The sequence below is a fragment of the Acomys russatus genome, chromosome 19 (assembly GCF_903995435.1).
Source record: "Acomys russatus chromosome 19, mAcoRus1.1, whole genome shotgun sequence".
Taxonomy (NCBI): domain Eukaryota; kingdom Metazoa; phylum Chordata; class Mammalia; order Rodentia; family Muridae; genus Acomys; species Acomys russatus.
The window spans coordinates 19,159,791-19,179,238 of record NC_067155.1 but is presented as its reverse complement, the minus strand read 5'-3'; the positions used below and the strand labels follow the sequence as shown (position 1 = coordinate 19,179,238).

Genomic DNA, 19,448 nt, shown 5'->3' with positions numbered 1-19,448 from the left:
GGACAGACAAGGCTGCACCAATGGACATCCCAGCATGGAAGGGACAGACAAGACTGCACCAATGGACATCCTAACATGGAAGGGACAGACAAGACTGCACCAATGGACATCCTAACATGGAAGGGACAGACAAGGCTGCACCAATGGACATCCTAACAGGGAAGGGACAGACAAGGCTGCACCAATGGACATCCTAACAGGGAAGGGACAGACAAGGCTGCACCAATGGACATCCTAACATGGAAGGGACAGACAAGGCTGCACCAATGGACATCCTAACAGGGAAGGGACAGACAAGGCTGCACCAATGGACATCCTAACATGGAAGGGACAGACAAGACTGCACCAATGGACATCCTAACAGGGAAGGGACAGACAAGGCTGCACCAATGGACATCCTAACAGGGAAGGGACAGACAAGGCTGCACCAATGGACATCCTAACATGGAAGGGACAGACAAGACTGCACCAATGGACATCCTAACAGGGAAGGGACAGACAAGACTGCACCAATGGACATCCTAACAGGGAAGGGACAGACAAGACTGCACCAATGGACATCCTAACAGGGAAGGGACAGACAAGGCTGCACCAATGGACATCCTAACAGGGAAGGGACAGACAAGGCTGCACCAATGGACATCCTAACAGGGAAGGGACAGACAAGGCTGTACCAATGGACATCCTAACATGGAAGGGACAGACAAGACTGCACCAATGGACATCCTAACAGGGAAGGGACAGACAAGGCTGTACCAATGGACATCCTAACAGGGAAGGGACAGACAAGGCTGCACCAATGGACATCCTAACATGGAAGGGACAGACAAGACTGCACCAATGGACATCCTAACAGGGAAGGGACAGACAAGGCTGCACCAATGGACATCCTAACATGGAAGGGACAGACAAGACTGCACCAATGGACATCCTAACAGGGAAGGGACAGACAAGGCTGCACCAATGGACATCCTAACAGGGAAGGGACAGACAAGACTGCACCAATGGACATCCTAACAGGGAAGGGACAGACAAGGCTGCACCAATGGACATCCTAACATGGAAGGGACAGACAAGGCTGCACCAATGGACATCCTAACAGGGAAGGGACAGACAAGGCTGCACCAATGGACATCCTAACAGGGAAGGGACAGACAAGGCTGCACCAATGGACATCCTAACAGGGAAGGGACAGACAAGACTGCACCAATGGACATCCTAACAGGGAAGGGACAGACAAGGCTACACCAATGGACATCCTAACAGGGAAGGGACAGACAAGGCTGCACCAATGGACATCCTAACAGGGAAGGGACAGACAAGGCTGCACCAATGGACATCCTAACATGGAAGGGACAGACAAGGCTGCACCAATGGACATCCCAGCATGGAAGGGACAGACAAGGCTGCACCAATGGACATCCTAACATGGAAGGGACAGACAAGACTGCACCAATGGACATCCCAGCATGGAAGGGACAGACAAGGCTGCACCAATGGACATCCTAACATGGAAGGGACAGACAAGGCTGCACCAATGGACATCCTAACATGGAAGGGACAGACAAGGCTGCACCAATGGACATCCTAACATGGAAGGGACAGACAAGGCTGCACCAATGGACATCCCAGCATGGAAGAGGGACGTTTTTGCAGGGTCCCATCCCCAGACCAAGAACTACAGGCAAGTAACAACGCGGAGAGTATTGGCCTCTCCCTGGGATCAGCCCTCTAACGGACTGCCCAAGGCAGAGTGGCCTGGCCTGAAAACATTTACACACAAGCAAAAACAGATTCACAGGTCATATTTAAGTGTGTGTGTGTGTGTGTGTGTGTGTGTGTGTGTGTGTGTGTGTGTGTGTGTGTAGCTGTAACAATCAAAGCAAGGGGGCTATCAACTTGAGAGAACAGAGCATGGGAGGGAATGGAGGGAGGAAAGGGAAGGCCGAAAGTCATACAATTCTATTTCAATTAAACTTAAATATGAAAAGAGTCTAGCATGTTGACAATGTATTAGTCATCATGCCCACTGCACAATCAAAAGTGTTAGATATCAAAGATGCAGGGAAAGTACCAGAAGGGAAACCCATTGAAGAAAACGACTCTTAGGACAATGTCCATCCTAAAACTAATGAGGGTTTTAAAAGCTTGAGTGTGAAGCTTTATCATTTTGCCCATTTTCCCATCTGCCAATATTCAGTAGCACTCAGCGTATTTTTGATATTCTACAGCCATCACCACCACACCCACACACTTCTCACTCTCAGCACACTTGCTTTACCCGTAACCCTGGCCCCGCCTCACCCCATCCCTGCCCCGAGCAGCTGAACCCCCATATTCTAGGTACTTCAGTAAGTCAAGGCCATAGAGACTTAGCTGTCAGTGTCTGGCTTGCCTCACTCAGCGTGCTTTGAGACTCTCCGTGTTGTAGCATGTGCCGGGATCTCATCTCTTATTGTTAAGTACGGACTGGATTTTATTCGCCTGCTGATGGGCTGTGCCACGGGGACCCTGGCTTGTCTTTCATGACTAAGGTTTTTAGTGAAGACTTCATATGCTTCTGCTAAGCCTTTCTCTTCGGTGAGGTAAGCCAGCCAGAGGGAGGTGACATTAGCTAAGCGTCCTTTCCTAGAGTAGGGAAGACATGCTGGCTACTTTTATTATTTTATCGAGAGGGTTCTTTTCATTTTGTTATTAAATATTTTACTTTTTACATATACATTTATATTTTACACACATATACAATAAACTACCTACAGCAAAAAGAACCATGAAACAATTGGGAATTAAATAAACGTTACATTCGTAGTGTTTTGGCTATTTGTATTTGGCAGCCTTGAAGAAAACATCTTTCTTATCATGGTGTGTCTAAGATTCTTAGTGTGAGTCAACATCTACTGGTTATTTTCGTTTTTATGAGACTTAATGTCATAGCAGACGAGGCTTGCCCTCCTGACCCTGCAGCCTCCATCTCCCAGATCTGAGAACTATGGATGTGCACAGCACCCAGATACTCAAAGTTTTAAAATCTGGCTTGAATTCTATCAAGTGCCCTTTTAAAGTCACCTGAAATGACTGTTTGCTTTTGGTGTATTAATGTGGTGTGGCTTCATTTATCATTTTTATGATGAGCCATTCTTGCATTCTAGAAATACCATTTTATCATGGTGTGTGATTCTTTTAAACATGCATTTAAGCTATTTTTTAGTGCTTTACTAAGATTTTTTTAAATCAGTATTTTACATTAAAAAATTAATTTTATCATGTATGGGTGTTTTGCCTGAATGTGTGTCTGTGCACTACATGTGTGCAGTACTCACAGAGGCCAGAAAAGAACGTTAGATCCTCTGGAGCCAGAGTTACAGACAGCTGTGAGCTGCCATGGGAATGCCAGGAACTTAGCCCAGGCCCTCCAAAAACAGACAGTTCTCCTAACCACGGAGCCACCTCTGCAGCCCTCATGATATTTATAAGGGGTTCGTTAGTCTGTATTTTCATATGTGTTTGCTTCGCTTTCCTATCAGAGTAATGGTGATTTCACAGAAGAGTAACAAAGTTTTGGGGTTTGTTTTGGGAAGCTTTTGAGAAAGTGCTGTTTCTGGTTCCTTGTGTTTTTCCAATTCAGGGAACTCTACATTTTGAAAATCGTGTGTGCTAACTCTCCTCACTTCTCAGTGACAGACGAATTTCAAATTCTGAAGGATGGCACCCCTGCCTTTTCAGTTGCTTCTGTAAGGTGTGGGTTCCTCAGGCTAGACTACAAAAGCCTCTTTGTCAGGAAATCAGAACAGAGGCTTCTTTAAATGCCAGGCTCTGAGAAAGCTTAAACTGTTCTTCTCATCTGAACTAATCATTTTACTATAGAATTCAAGCTTTAAAAACACATTCAACACTTTGCTTGCACACACTGGTTTCTGCAGAGAAATCCACTATGATTCTTAACCCTTCGTTTGTAGAATATTACTTAGCAACACAAAATGAAACCACGACACACGGTACAGTCAGGAGGATCTCTGAAAAGCCCTTTCCCAGTGGCTTCTGGAAGGCTTGTTGCATCTTTTTCTTCTTTCTTCTTCCTAGTTTTAGTATAATATACACAGGTACAGGTTTTCATATTTAATCTGTTCCATCTGCTGGATCTGCAACTTGCCATCATTAACTTTGAAATGTGTCAGCCGTCACATCAACATAACTGTTTCCTTAGCTTTTCCTTTTTCTGACATTCCAGAGACCATTATAACGTTCTAATTGATCCTGGGTTTGCAGACATTCTGAGTTTGCACTCGGTTTGAGAATTTTCAGATGACGCGTCTTCAGCTTACCGTCTCTCCCCTCGGCTGCGCTCGCTCACTCTGCTGATGGCCTCTGAGCCTTTGGGGAGCTGCATTTCCTTGCATACTCAGCTCTACTTTCCACAACAGTCAGCATTTCAGTCATACTTAATCTTAAATTCTTATTTATGGATTTGCGCCAAGCCTGAGCCTTCATGTACCCGGGCTCGTCTTCCTTGGCTCTTAAACACGCCCTCCAATACTTAACTGGAAGGATGCAATGTAAACAAAGGCGTAGGTACAATCTCTTGTGTGCTGTATGGATTCTAGAGGTGGAAGACTCTGGTTTCTTTGAAGACTCAGTTATGTCACGTGACATTTTTCTGGAAGAGATCTTGTGAGAAGGCATGTGATGCTTTTCTGGGAGCAGACACGTGAGAGGGAACGTGGAATAAAACTGTGTGGACAGTGGGGGAAGACTTCTGCGCTGCTGCCCAGTGCTTGTCTTTGTTGGTTGTCGCTGGTCTTCTACTCGCAGAAAGAATGTTCCAGAGAATTTCTCGTGGTAATTCCAGCTGCTTCTACTGACTTGTGCCGACTCAGCGGAGCCCTGCAGCTTCTGCTGTCTTGTGCCACTGCTGTGGACTCGTGTCCCTGTCTGGCCATGGCTACTGGACTGGACTGCTGGTATCCTGGCAACAGAGAGTGCTAATGGCCCAGGGAACTACGTCTCAATAGGTCCACAACCCATTTTCGTTATTAACGCTCTTTCTTACCTTTCTCCGGTTGGTGGGTTAGAAGTGAGGTTAAAGTGTTTAAGAACCTTAAATAAAGTAGGTGTAGGAAATCTAAACTACAGACTCTTCGCCCGTCAATAAACAACTGACTGGCCTACAACTGAGGCAGGACACAGGAGGGAGGGATTCCAGCAGAGAGAGTGAATGCTGGGACAGAGTGAGGAGGGCATGGATCATCCCGGACACTGAGGAGGACACCCACACGGAACCTGGGCACAGGTGACCCAGCCACAGGGCAGAACTTGGAACAGGGTAAAGAGGATGTTAGCTGTGAGCAAGTCAGGGAGTGTGCCTAGCGACACTGGCCTGGGCTTTTGTAAATACATTTACATCTCAGAGTCATTATTTCTGGGAACAAGGGCATGGGTGGAAAACACGGGCTCCAGAAAAAACCCATCAGCACTAAGGTAAACACGCTAGGCTGGCCGAGTTTCCTCTCGCTCTTGTGGGTTCTCTCGTTCACTGCTTTTCCTAAGAGCTCTCTCCTTAGACTCTCTCACAGTCCTGCCATCACTGTTGTATGGAGTGTTTATAACCTCATCGCACATTGTGCCGCCATGCGCACGTGGCCTCTCTGGCACGCCAAGCCAAGGGTGTTCCTCAGGTGGGTAAGGTCTGCTATGTCCCTAGCCTGGGACAGCAGAGCTCTGATACAGACAGCAGTCCCTGACCCCTCGGCTCACCAGAAACGCACAGGACTTAGCGGTTACCTTACTCACTGTCCACACAAGCAAGTCCTACTGAGTTCACTTCTGCTGGTGCATCTCTGGTCCTACGACTTAAGACAGAGGAAGGGGGTGACTTTAAGAGGACTGATCATCATCTGTCCCCTGGTGAACAATAACCAGGCACTTCATCTCACCCAGTGACTTGACCAAGAGGTGCTTACGGAGGCCCTTCCACTCTGCAGTGAAAACTTAGTCCTGTTTTCTTCAACACCATGCTAAGGGACAGGCAGCCGAGCTTTGTATTCCCTGAACCTTACCCAACTTTGTATGGTATATGGAACACAGGCCCAAAGTAAGAAAGAAAAACACACTAGAACAAAAGAAAAGGAGAAAAAGAAAAAAAAAAAAAGGGCCGGAGAGACGGCTCAGAGGTTAAGAGCACTGTCTATTCTTCCAGAGGTCCTGAGTTCAATTCCCAGCAACCACATGGTGGCTCACAACCATCTATAGTGAGATCTGGCGCCCTCTTCTGATATATGGTGTACATGCAGATAGAGCACTCATAAATAAAATCTTAAACAAAAGATATGGTTTAAAAAAAAAAAAAAAAGACAATCTAGCCAAAAAACCAAAAACACAACCCCAAACAAACAGAAACCCAATGCATTATAACTGGGAATATTTACACAGGGTTAAGTGGACAAAGTATGAAATTTGAAAATTATTTTTACATCTATAAATATTAAGTGTGCTTATAAAACTGGACTTAGAATGAAGCCTATTAAAGAACAAAGTGTATAAATGACAATTCTTTATTAATATCTTGGTAAAACAGTATCCACTAAAATTAATTCCTGCTATTTATGACATGCTACTGTTCATCATCCAAAGCAGTGCATAACAGCCCAAATAGACACAGCATAGTTGTACTTCATAATTTTTATCTGAGATTTACTTATGTGAAGTCAACTACAAACAAATAAAATTAAGGCTCATATATAAAATCTAAAGACACCTCTGACCAACACCCTTAATTGTTTTTGTTTGTTTGTTTGTTTTTTAAAGCATTAGTGGCTTTTTTGTTCATCAAATAATATTGTATAGATGACAACATTTTTTTAAATCATCTTATCTATGCTAACGTCGCAATGCGAAGTCTTTGACCATCCTGTTGCCTCCGCGTATTGGTAATTAGTTAGCAAGAGCCTCACACTTCCATCGTGGGATAGATGGGAGACACACTGAAAGAGTAGGGGCCACAAGAACTAGCTGGCGATGCCCTAAAGTAGTAAATGAAACGTTTCAGCTGGGCATGGTAGCGAGGCCTGTTAGCTCAACACCCCGGGATGCTGAGTCAGTGCCAGCCTGAGCGGGCTACACACAGAGGCGAGGGCAGAGAAGCAGTGGAGAGGCCGCCAGACGTGTGCAAAGCCCTGGCTTCCATTCCTACACCACACGAATACAGAAACCCCCCCAAATCACAAAGAAACAAGTCACATTTTACATTGTACTAGCTTTAGCTATTTGGGCTGAGGCTGTGGCTCAGGTAAAGCCCTGGGTTTGAGAACTGGCGGCGAGCAGGAAGTCAGGCAGGGTGACGCAGCTCTCAGCATAGCAAGCTCATCCTCAGCTACACAGCAGGCTGGAGACAGCCCGGCAGGCCTGGGACCTGGCGCAGACAAGTGAGTGAGCAATGGCTCACAGTAAAGGTCTCCTCGAACCTATGACGTCGTTGCTTCAAAGATGAGTTAAGGGGTTGGCTAGGTACAGCCCAGTGGCCGAGCAGCTCTAACACAAGCAAGGCACTGGCGCTGATGCTCAGCACTTCATCAACGGGACGCCAAAGCCCAGCCACGAGAAAAGTGCCATGAGAAAAGCGCCACGGCACCTCTGCGAATGTTGAGTTCATATTTCTAATCTCACACTAAAAACTCCCTTGCATTTAATACATCATTGGTAGGGCTTCTCTCCTGTGTGGGTCCTCTCGTGTTCAAGGAGATTTGACTTCTGACTGAAAGCTTTCCAACACTCCTTACATGCGTATGGCTTCTCCCCAGTGTGTGTTCTCTGGTGTCTAATGAGGTTAGACATTTGAGTGAAAGCTTTCCCACATTCGTTACACATATATGGTTTTTCCCCAGTATGAATTTTCTGATGTGTGATGAGATTTTCCTTCCTGCTAAAGGGTGTTCCATATTCTTTACATCCATAAGGTTTTTCTCCAGCATGACTTCTCTCATGACTGAGGAGGCCAAATTTATGAATGAAGTCTTATCCACACTGACTACATTTAAAGGGAGCTACAGCACAGGGTGAGCAATGGTAAAATGGTGCTCCATACTCATTACATTCAAAGCTTTTGTCTCTTACACAGCCTTTCTTATAACTAAGTACATCTAAATTTTGTTCCGAACACTCACTAGGGAGTCACAATCACAGAGGCTTTGTCTTAAAGTAACGGGATGTGAGCTCACAGGAAAGATTTTTGCAACCTTTTTACAGTCAGTAGCATTTTCCTTAATCAGAGATTTCTTGGAGATGGGTGTGACTTTCCTCTCAAGTGTTTCCTGCTGTTTCTCCATCTGCTCATCAACTTCCCAAACTTCTAAAACGGAGGACCAAAAATCATTACTTGTGAAATTTTCTATCACTATACTATTTAACAATTTAGCAATTTGCTAATGTGGTGTTGACTCTTCATGGCTAGCCTTAGTTTAGCCAGTAGGAAGGAAACTAAAATGCAAATGCCCCCTAGTCCTTAAAAGTAAGAAGTTAACTCCTATAGACAACATTATAGGGGGAAAAAACCAAACCAAAAGATCTAAGCAGAACTGATGGAATTTCTAAAAACAGTGTCCTCGTATACACTGAAGAGATCGGTGCGATGAACGGAGTGAAAATGAGAAGTGAATACGTGAGGACTACACAAGGGTCTGAAGTGACAAGATAAGTCAGTGTCTGTGGTTAAATTCGGTGCTGACCAATTTAACCACGTTTACGTCTCCTCCTTTCCAGAGAGAACGAAGAGTCAAACCTCAAAGGCAAAAGAAACAGAAAGGAATACATAACAAACAAGAGATTACGAGGACAAGATAGTGCGAGGTGGAAGGTGAGCAGAGGACAGTTAACTGCGCAGCCCATCACATGATGGGCTGAGGATGAGGTCATGGTGATGGGCTGAGGATGAGATCGGGTCATGGTGATGGGCTGAGGATGAGGTCATGGTGATGGGCTGAGGATGAGATTGGGTCATAGTGATGGGCTGAGGATGAGGTCATGGTGATGGGCTGAGGATGAGGTCATGGTGATGGGCTAAGGATGAGATCATGGTGATGGGCTGAGGATGAGGTCATGGTGATGGGCTGAGGATGAGGTCATGGTGATGGGCTGAGGATGAGGTCATGGTGATGGGCTGAGGATGAGGTCATGGTGATGGGCTGAGGATGAGGTCATGGTGATGGGCTGAGGATGAGGTCATGGTGATGGGCTGAGGATGAGGTCATGGTGATGGGCTGAGGATGAGATTGGGTCATAGTGATGGGCTGAGGATGAGGTCATGGTGATGGGCTAAGGATGAGGTCATGGTGATGGGCTGAGGATGAGGTCATGGTGATGGGCTGAGGATGAGGTCATGGTGATGGGCTGAGGATGAGGTCATGGTGATGGGCTGAGGATGAGGTCATGTGATGGGCTAAGGATGAGGTCATGGTGATGGGCTGAGGATGAGGTCATGGTGATGGGCTGAGGATGAGGTCATGGTGATGGGCTGAGGATGAGGTCATGGTGATGGGCTGAGGATGAGGTCATGGTGATGGGCTGAGGATGAGGTCATGGTGATGGGCTGAGGATGAGGTCATGGTGATGGGCTGAGGATGAGATCATGGTGATGGGCTGAGGATGAGGTCATGGTGATGGCTGAGGATGAGGTCATGGTGATGGGCTGAGGATGAGGTCATGGTGATGGGCTGAGGATGAGGTCATGGTGATGGGCTGAGGATGAGGTCATGGTGATGGGCTGAGGATGAGGTCATGGTGATGGGCTGAGGATGAGGTCATGGTGATGGGCTGAGGATGAGATCATGGTGATGGGCTGAGGATGAGGTCATAGTGATGGGCTGAGGATGAGGTCATGGTGATGGGCTGAGGATGAGGTCATGGTGATGGGCTGAGGATGAGGTCATGGTGATGGGCTGAGGATGAGGTCATAGTGATGGGCTGAGGATGAGGTCATGGTGATGGGCTGAGGATGAGATCGGGTCATGGTGATGGGCTGAGGATGAGATCATGGTGATGGGCTGAGGATGAGGTCATGGTGATGGGCTGAGGATGAGATCATGGTGATGGGCTGAGGATGAGGTCATGGTGATGGGCTGAGGATGAGGTCATGGTGATGGGCTGAGGATGAGGTCATGGTGATGGGCTGAGGATGAGGTCATGGTGATGGGCTGAGGATGAGGTCATGGTGATGGGCTGAGGATGAGGTCATGGTGATGGGCTGAGGATGAGGTCATAGTGATGGGCTGAGGATGAGGTCATGGTGATGGGCTGAGGATGAGGTCATGGTGATGGGCTGAGGATGAGGTCATGGTGAGGGCTGAGGATGAGGTCATGTGATGGGCTGAGGATGAGGTCATAGTGATGGGCTGAGGATGAGGTCATGGTGATGGGCTGAGGATGAGGTCATGGTGATGGGCTGAGGATGAGGTCATGGTGATGGGCTGAGGATGAGGTCATGGTGATGGGCTGAGGATGAGGTCAGGTCATGGGTTGTATGTGCGTCGGGGGTGATAAGAGCAAAGGCATGATCAATGAAGAAAAGCTGAAGTTCATTAAAATTTCAAAATTTCTGCTTTACAAAAGACACAGTCAAGCAAGCGAGAAAATACGCCATAGAAAGTACTTGCAAATGACACATATGAGAAAGAGCTATCATATGATCTATACAAAAGACACATACAATTTCATATTAAAAACAAAAACAAGGCAGTAGCGCACGCCTTGAATCCCTACACTCAGGAGGCTGAGGCAGGTGGATCTCCATGAGTTCAAGGCCAGCCTGGCCTAGAGAACTAGTTGTAGGACAGCCAGGGCTACACAGAGACACCCTACCTAGAAAAACAAAAACAAATAAACAAACAAACCCCACTTGCCGGCTGTGGCTGTACATGCCTGTGACTCCCACTTGGCGGCTCAAACAGAGAGACTGTGGAAGACCAAGATCAGCCAGGGCTACACATGAGATCCTGGTGCCATCCCCCTACCCTGCCACGGAGCAGCCAGGACAACAGAACCTGGCTGGGTGCCATACTAAGGAATTGTAAAGACGGGCAGCTAAGCACATGCAACCATGTTCACAACAGGGTGCCTTAGGGAACTCACTGCATTTTTTTTAAAGCATCCAAGAGACAGCACTAAGCAGCTATTAGAGTAACCAATTCTTAAACATGGACACTCCAGAGAGGTTAACAAGCATACACAGCAGGGACCCTCAGACACTGCTGCTAGGAATGCAAGATGGTGCATCCACTCTAAAGATGATCTGGAAGTTTCTTGCAAAATTAAAATATTCTTAAATAAAATTTTACATTATTTACTTACTTATTTGAGGGAGGGGCACCTGTGCAGTACATGTGACTTGCAGAAGTCAGGCCTCCCTTCCTTCCTTCCTTCCTTTAGTTTTCTTTTGGTTTTTTGAGACAGGATTCACTCACTGGAAACTGATCAGCATTAAGGACCTTGAATCTAGCTAGGATAGAGCCCTACAACTCCAGAGGCATGAAAGAGCTCATGAGCATCAAATGATTGCAATATCATGAATGCACGGAACGACAGAGCCCACATGAAGCTTACAGGTGTCGGGGGTGGGGGGTACCTGCAGTGACCTGAACCTGCAGGAGCAAGGACCCGGGACTAGGGGTTATCAGGGGAGGACCAGGATGAGAACGTAAGGACACAGAGCCGGAGCAAGGAAGCTGCCACAAGCGACGGGCATTGCCGGAAGGTTTACTATCAGCGGTGCAGCGGCTCATATACTGTCTGCAGAGAAAACAGGACAAAGCTGTCACACAATGGGAGGGCGTCAGAGCAAGCTTATGAAGCAATGCTGCACAGAGGAGCATGGGACACCGAGTGTGGCCTTGGGACTGATGAACACCAGCCCTTTCCAGGGAAGAGTCTCTGTTCCCAGGAACTGAAACCCCGAGTCTCCGAGGCCCAGCCCAGCCCCAGCCACGCCTGCCCAAGGCAAAGACACAGAACTAGTGTGCCCTTTGTCCTTTCAACAGGGCCTCTGAACAGTTTTCAAGAGGCCTGGTCCCCAACTGTCCAGGGGAAGTTGAAAAAGGATTCATGCAAAAAGCGCTTTATGAGAATCTGGAGAAGAACAAAAAGAAACCTATTTCCAAGAAGGGTGGCCTATGGGATTGGTATCACAGAGTGTCCCAGGTGGCCTGTGGGATGGGTATCACAGTGTCCCAGGTGGCCATGGGATGGGTATCACAGTGTCCCAGGTGGCCATGGGATGGGTGTCACAGAGTGTCCCAGTTGGCCATGGGATGGGTATCACAGTGTCCCAGGTGGCCATGGGATGGATGGGTATCACAGTGTCCCAGGTGGCCATGGGATAGATGGGTATCACAGTGTCCCAGGTGGCCATGGGATGGGTATCACAGTGTCCCAGGTGGCCATGGGATGGATAGGTATCACAGTGTCCCAGTTGGCCATGGGATGGGTGTCACAGTGTCCCAGGTGGCCATGGGATGGGTATCACAGTGTCCCAGGTGGCCATGGGATGGATAGGTATCACAGTGTCCCAGTTGGCCATGGGATGGGTGTCACAGTGTCCCAGGTGGCCATGGGATGGGTGTCACAGTGTCCCAGGTGGCCATGGGATGGATGGGTATCACAGTGTCCCAGGTGGCCATGGGATGGATGGGTATCACAGTGTCCCAGGTGGGCATGGGATGGATGGGTATCACAGTGTCCCAGGTGGCCATGGGATGGATGGGTATCACAGTGTCCCAGGTGGCCATGGGATGGGTATCACAGTGTCCCAGGTGGCCATGGGATGGGTGTCACAGAGTGTCCCAGGTGGCCATGGGATGGGTGTCACAGTGTCCCAGGTGGCCATGGGATGGGTATCACAGTGTCCCAGGTGGCCATGGGATGGATGGGTATCACAGTGTCCCAGGTGGCCGTGGGATGGGTATCACAGTGTCCCAGGTGGCCATGGGATGGGTATCACAGTGTCCCAGGTGGCCATGGGATGGGTATCACAGAGTGTCCCAGGTGGCCATGGGATGGGTATCACAGTGTCCCAGGTGGCCGTGGGATGGGTATCACAGTGTCCCAGGTGGCCATGGGATGGGTATCACAGTGTCCCAGGTGGCCATGGGATGGGTATCACAGAGTGTCCCAGGTGGCCATGGGATGGATAGGTATCACAGTGTCCCAGGTGGCCATGGGATGGATGGGTATCACAGTGTCCCAGGTGGCCGTGGGATGGGTGTCACAGTGTCCCAGGTGGCCATGGGATGGGTGTCACAGAGTGTCCCAGTTTCCGTTGCTGTTATTAGAACAGAAGAGAAAACATGTCTTCCGTGAACCTTTAACACCAGAATAAAGGAAAGGACAGAAATGGGTTGGCTAAGGTGGAGGTCAAGACTTAAATTTCTTTTCTTGGATGAGGAATATAGGGAACAGGGTCCTGCAAAGCGCAGACATGTATTTTCAACCCTGAGCTCCAAGTATGTAGACACTGTGGCATGAACCGGGTCCTGAGACATGGCGAGGAAGGACAACTGGGTAAGCAGATGCAGACAAGCCTTACTCTGGTGTGACAGGCGGCTGGCAGGTGGGAGGGGCTCTGAATAGCAACAGTCCCTTCAGCTTGGGACAATGAGCAACGGAACTCTGAACTTGATGGCACAGTCAACGTGAAGCTCAAGGGTTTCCTATTAGCTCACAACAATTTTTTTCTTTTTGTAGTGGGTCCAGGAGAAAGGAGCTCCATTAAAAGACAAACAACGATAATCAAAAGTGGACTGCTACCAAGCCTATGGGCGGCATAAAAGGCAAAACCATGAATATGAAAAGTGAAGCCGTGGCTGTAAAGAGCGAAACCATGACCCTGTGGGCTGGGGAGCTGTTGGTGGTGGGACACTTGCTTAGAGTGCACAAGTTGGGGGAGTGGGTCGATTCCTAAGCCTGGAAACAAACCCACAGACGAGCAGAGGCAGGAGAAGAACTCTGGCCATGGCTGGCGACATTCTAAAGCTCTGAGGAAAATACAACAGAGCAGCCCGGCCTGCGAGTCCCTGACTGACTTGTGACCTGTGAGGAGGGACACCAGGCTTCTTCTCCAGCAATATTTAAAGGTGGAAAATAACACAGAATGGCCTAAAGCTACAAGAAACTGCCCCATCTAGTCTTTGGGAGAGAGAGACAATAAACATGGCCTAAGGTTTTAGATACAGCCAATCCTGTCAACTGTAAGAATTTAAAAAGATATTTCCTTTATAGTCTTAGGTTTTGGTTTTCAGAGTCCTCTGGGCCTGGCGTTACAGTGTTAGTGAGCAGCCTGCTGTGGGTGCTGGGAAGCAAACTCAGGTCCTCTCAAGACAGCAGGTGCTGTTAACTGCAGAGCCATTTCCCCAGTACCCAAAGGCACCCCGACCCCACTGGCCTGGAACTCACAGAGATCCTCCTGCCTCTGCCTCCCGAGTGCACCAGCATGCCTGGCCTCCAAAGTTTTGTCTCACATACAAAGGAAGTGATGGGCTGGGCTGTGGCTCGGGTGGTAGAGCGCTTGCCCAGCACGCACAGAGCCCTGGATTTGATCTCCAGTACCACACAGACTCAGTTCTTGAGAGGAAGAGGCGAAGGGAGTCCAAGGGCAGCGTGGGCCTCTCTAGAGACGCAGCCTTAACACAGACACCAGAGACCATGCAAACACACACACACAAACCCCAGGAAATTCTAGGCTCCATGTACGGTGTTTTGTACACGGTTACACGTCCACGCCTCAAACAGCGCGTTGCCTTCACTGTTGTCACCACAGATGGCCACTCCTTCTCTTACATCCTAGTTGTGACGTTCATGGACGCTACTGGTCTTCACGTGCTGCTGCCATCTCCAGCGCCTCACTGGACCTGCCCTGCCGTCCTCCTCACTGGACCTGCCCTGCCCGGCCGTCCTCCTCACGGACCTGGCCTGCCCTGCCGTCCTCCTCACTGGACCTGCCCTGCCCTGCCGTCCTCCTCACTGACCTGCCCTGCCGTCCTCCTCACTGACCTGCCCTGCTGTTCCCCCCAGCTGTCCCACACTCTCCAGGACACAATCCAATAGGTGATTTATAATTTCCTTTTCAATTCTTTCAAACTTTAAAAATATTTTACTTCCTACTACTTACTTATCTACTACTTACTTATTTTGTGTTTTGCTTACATGTCTATAAGTGCGCCGTGGGCTGCAGCCGCCAGGGACGCCAGCACAGAGTCTCAGGCCAGGTGGGACTGGAGGCTCAGACACTGGTCCTCAGGGAGAGCAGCAAGGGCTCCTAACTGGGGCCACGTCTGCAGTCCCTTCTCAGTCATTAAAGGACTTGTTTTTCTCTCTTGTCTAGTGCTCAGGTAAACTTAAACAATATACAAAATCTACAAAAGAAAGCTCAGGAAGTTCCATTTCTCAAAGTAGAGAGAAAAACAAACAAACAAAGAACTTGGCAAACTGCTAAGTTAATTCATACATCCAGCATAGTACTAAGAAACTTAGCACGGTGTTCTCCAGATCAGACAGTGGAATCAAACCCACAGCAGAATCAGCAGGAGCGCTCCAAACAGAGAGAGGTGAGTGCAGCTGCAGAGAGAAAGGGTGAGCACTTCAGATCTGCCCCTGGACGGTCTGCAGGTTTTAACCTACTGTGCACACGCTGTTTTCAGAGGCTTAGGGGACGTCGTGAGGAAGTGGGAAGGGGACGGCGCAGTGTTTCTAAGGCAGGAAGCTAGGCTTCTGAGCCACAGGACACATGAGAGCTGAGAAGTACAACGCAAGTGAGACTTACGTGACACACAAGGCTGTAATGAAGCCAAGAACTGAAGGAAGCCCAGGTACCACGCTCCACAAAATGCTGAATATGAAGGAAAGAACTGTGACTGTGAGAGAGGGAGGGAGGGCGCATAGACCCTAGAGAGGCACATGCTGGAATCCTAAAGTAAGATGTGCACTCCTGAAGGTGGGCATCCTGAAAGCACGTGGAGTTCCTGCCCTTCTGAAATGAAAAGAAAGAGCACAGCGCCAATAGGGCGGCCGTTCCTACGACCGAGATGTCCCACAGTCCGACAGCTGGCACGCCGCTCTGACAGTCTCGGAGACTGAGATGGCAGCAAGCCCTCACTGAACAACTGTCACGTGGCTTTCTCACTAAGAGCCATGTCTCCCTTAGTCACCTGGAGAGCGTCTCCAAAACATTTCTTCCTCCAGCACCCATGGCTCCTCCTCTTGTTCCAACTTGAAGATCACATCTGGCTTGGCGACCTGACAGCCTACGACAGCAAACAGGAAAGAAGCTGGAGAAGCTGGAGACAACTGCACGGACCTGGGGCTGAGCGCAATGACATGGCTAGAGCAGAGGCGAGCACGAGGGGAGGGGAGGGGAGGGGAGGGGAGAGGCTCGCCCACACGCTGCAGGAATGAAAAGGCATCCTACGGCAACGGAAGGCTCTCCTTACCCACGGTTACTAGGTTGCTGTACGCCTCCAGCATCACGTCTCGGTACAAACTCCTCTGAGCAGGTTTCATTTGCTGCCATTCCTCCTGGGTGAGGTCCACAGCCACATCCTTGAATGCCACTGTTTTCTATTTAAAAAAAAAAAACCCAAAAACCCCCAATTAACATGAAGTCATCAAAATTAGGGCCTGTCATCAAAATATGTACGAATTAATTTAGCTAGCAACCAAAGGCCAAAGCTTGTTAAAAACTATTTCCAAGTTCTACAGTATCAAGGAGGTAAGACGTCATGGTGGAAATGCCCCATGAAAGCATGTGAGCTGCTGAGCCAGTAGCATCCGTCTATCATTAGCTGATGGCAATGGTCACTGGTAGTGAGGTGTTCCTCCAACGGGGGAAGACAGGGGACAGGGCAGAGCAAGAGGCAGGGGAGGCAGGGGAGGTAGGGGAGGCAGGGAAGGCAGGGAAGGCAGGGGAGGCAGGGGAGACAGGGACCTTTGAAAAAACAAAGACTGAAATTTCTGCTGGACTTCCAGATGCAGTACCCAGTCTGCAGTCAGACAGCGCAGGAGGGAAGAGAGAATGTGGGGGCACCGGCCTACCAGGGCTGGCCACTGTGAGTGGTCACGGGAGATAACCCAGGGCTGGCCACTGTGAGTGGTCATGGGAGATAACCCAGGGCTGGCCACTGTGAGTGGTCATGGGAGATAACCCAGGGCTGGTCACTGTGAGTGGTCATGGGAGATAACCCAGGGCTGGCCAGTGTGAGTGGTCACGGGAGATAACCCACGGCTGGCCACTGTGAGTAGTCATGGGAGATAACCCAGGGCTGGCCAGTGTGAGTGGTTAAAAACAAGACTACAGAGGACCAAGCTAAACATCAAAGACAGACTCAAGTTTTTATTTACAACCAACATATTAGAATTAATACCATGGTAACAGCATAGTGGAAATAAAACAAATGAAGTATGTCTGGAAGACTGTGATGTCTCGGCAGTGGCAGCATAAGCCTTCCGTTGGCCTATGAAGCCTCGTGATGGAGGGCGGTACTATTAGCTACAGGACTCTTGCCTTTTAAATGCACTCACAGCCTTGTTAGGAAATCTTAAAGTTAATATGCCTCTGGGTGTGGCACAGCAGCCTTTCATCTCAGCTCTCAGGAAGCAGAGGCAGGTGGATCTCTGTGTGTTCCAGGCCAACTAGAGCTACACAACAAAACTATTTCAAAAACAAAGTTACTATCTGTGGAGGAACGTCTTGAGTGGGTGTAACTACTGTCAATAAAGTGCTACTTAGCCGATCAGCTGGGCAGAAGGAAAGGAAGCGAAAGGCGGGACTTCCTGGAGAGGGGGCGGAGACAAGATTGACAGTTGAGAAAAAAAGGAAGCCAGCTGACAGTTGATGGGGACAGAAAGAGAAGTCTCCAAGGATCATAGAGGCAAGTGCTTGGGATATATGTACCTTATAAGGGCTAGAGTAGTTTCTTTAGTTTATGAGTAGATTTGTATCGGTTTAGATTCTGCCCGGCACATAGTGCTAACAGCTTTAAAGTACATTTCATACTGTGTCAGTTATTGGCTTTGTAGGCCAAACTGATAAAAATTATTGTCACAACTATACAAGAGAAATTACATGGCCTGTCATCCCGCTGTCCTGGCATCACTTTCAGCCGCGGATAGCTAAGCTGTGAGGCAATGCTGGAGTCTAGGTGGAGCACGGTGGCTGCGCAGCTACAGGCTTTCACCCAGCATGCTACACGTCCTTTCCAAGGCAGCAAGAAGGGCTTCGAATGCCACAGATAACCCGATTTAATACAGACAACTGGACCCACAAGAACACGCAGACCTGAAACTCTCCCTCCTGCTGGGGTTTCATGGGAAACCTGTGACCTCATCCGTGGGACCGAACAGTTAAAAGCTAAGCCCTGTGGCGCACAGTCCTGCCGGAGGAGACGGTAAACCAGCAAAGGCAAAGACTGATGGTGGAGCCGGATGTGGAGAACGAGCTTCTGGGGCGGCAGCGTGAGCAGCCATTGCACCGCAAATGCACGCAGGAAACGTTCCTGCCGCTGCTGCCCAACAGTGAGCTAACTAAGCACGCCAACTGCCCCCAAAAGCTAGTCAGGGTTTGACCTCTCTCTCTAATTACACATGGAGCCAGGATGAGGAGGACGCAGGAACCCTGACCTCATGAAGGCGCAGCAGGACTGCTCAACAAGAAGTGATGCAGGGCTGACGACCTTTCTTGTTGACGCATGGGCATTATCATTAGTTATAGGGAACATATGCAAGGCAACGCTGTGATTTAGGACATTGTTTAAAGGCATTATCTGCAGCAGCATGCTACTAAATTTCATGGGTTTCAAGAAGTGTGTCCTTGTATGAAAACAGCAGCATGAAAAAGTCTTGTAGGGGACTAGGTTCAATTCCTAGGCTTTTCAACGCTCTTTAAAATGTCACACTGCAGGGCTGGGGAGATGCACGGCAGGCAGAAGCTCTTGCCAGGCAAATTTAATGACCAGAGTTCGAACCCCACAACCCACAGGGAATGACAGCACTGAGCGTCTGCAGAGGCGGGAGAGCGGAGCTGCTCATCTGAAGTGTGCGCCTCAGCAACGAGGGAAGGGCTGACCCTCCCAACGCGGCCGCACCAGCCGCTGCACTGGAGGCACTGATGAGAATAATGTAACTAGAGGAACGGCTTCAGCTTTCACAATTTTATTTTAGACTATTTTACTTTGTGTGTATGACTATTCTGCTTGCACGTCACGCCTGTGGGATGCCCTGAGCTGCAGTTAACGATGGATGTAAACTCCTATGTGGATGGCAGGAACCGAACCTGGTCCCTGCCAGAGTAACAAGTGCTCTCAGCTGCTTTCTCCAGCTTCTGAAAAACTATTTTCTTTTTTATTTGGTTTCTCAAGACAAAGTTTCTCTGTGTGTCCTTGGCTGTCCTGGACTCACTTTGTAGACCAGGCTGGCCTGGA

The 19,448-nt window shown here is 48.8% G+C and overlaps 1 protein-coding gene across 1 annotated transcript in view; it reads right to left on the bottom strand.

Annotated features, from left to right (window-relative positions):
- The window catches only part of LOC127203268 (zinc finger protein 568-like), a 33,955-nt gene extending 17,202 nt beyond the window's left edge, over nt 1-16,753 (bottom strand). The window contains exons 1-3 of the mRNA XM_051162059.1: nt 16,730-16,753; nt 16,464-16,590; nt 16,182-16,277 (exon numbers count right to left, since the gene is read on the bottom strand). Coding sequence (XP_051018016.1) covers nt 16,182-16,277; nt 16,464-16,590; nt 16,730-16,753 — 247 coding nt within the window. The remainder of the gene's footprint in view (nt 1-16,181; nt 16,278-16,463; nt 16,591-16,729) is intronic.
- Between the last annotated feature and the right edge of the window lie 2,695 nt (nt 16,754-19,448).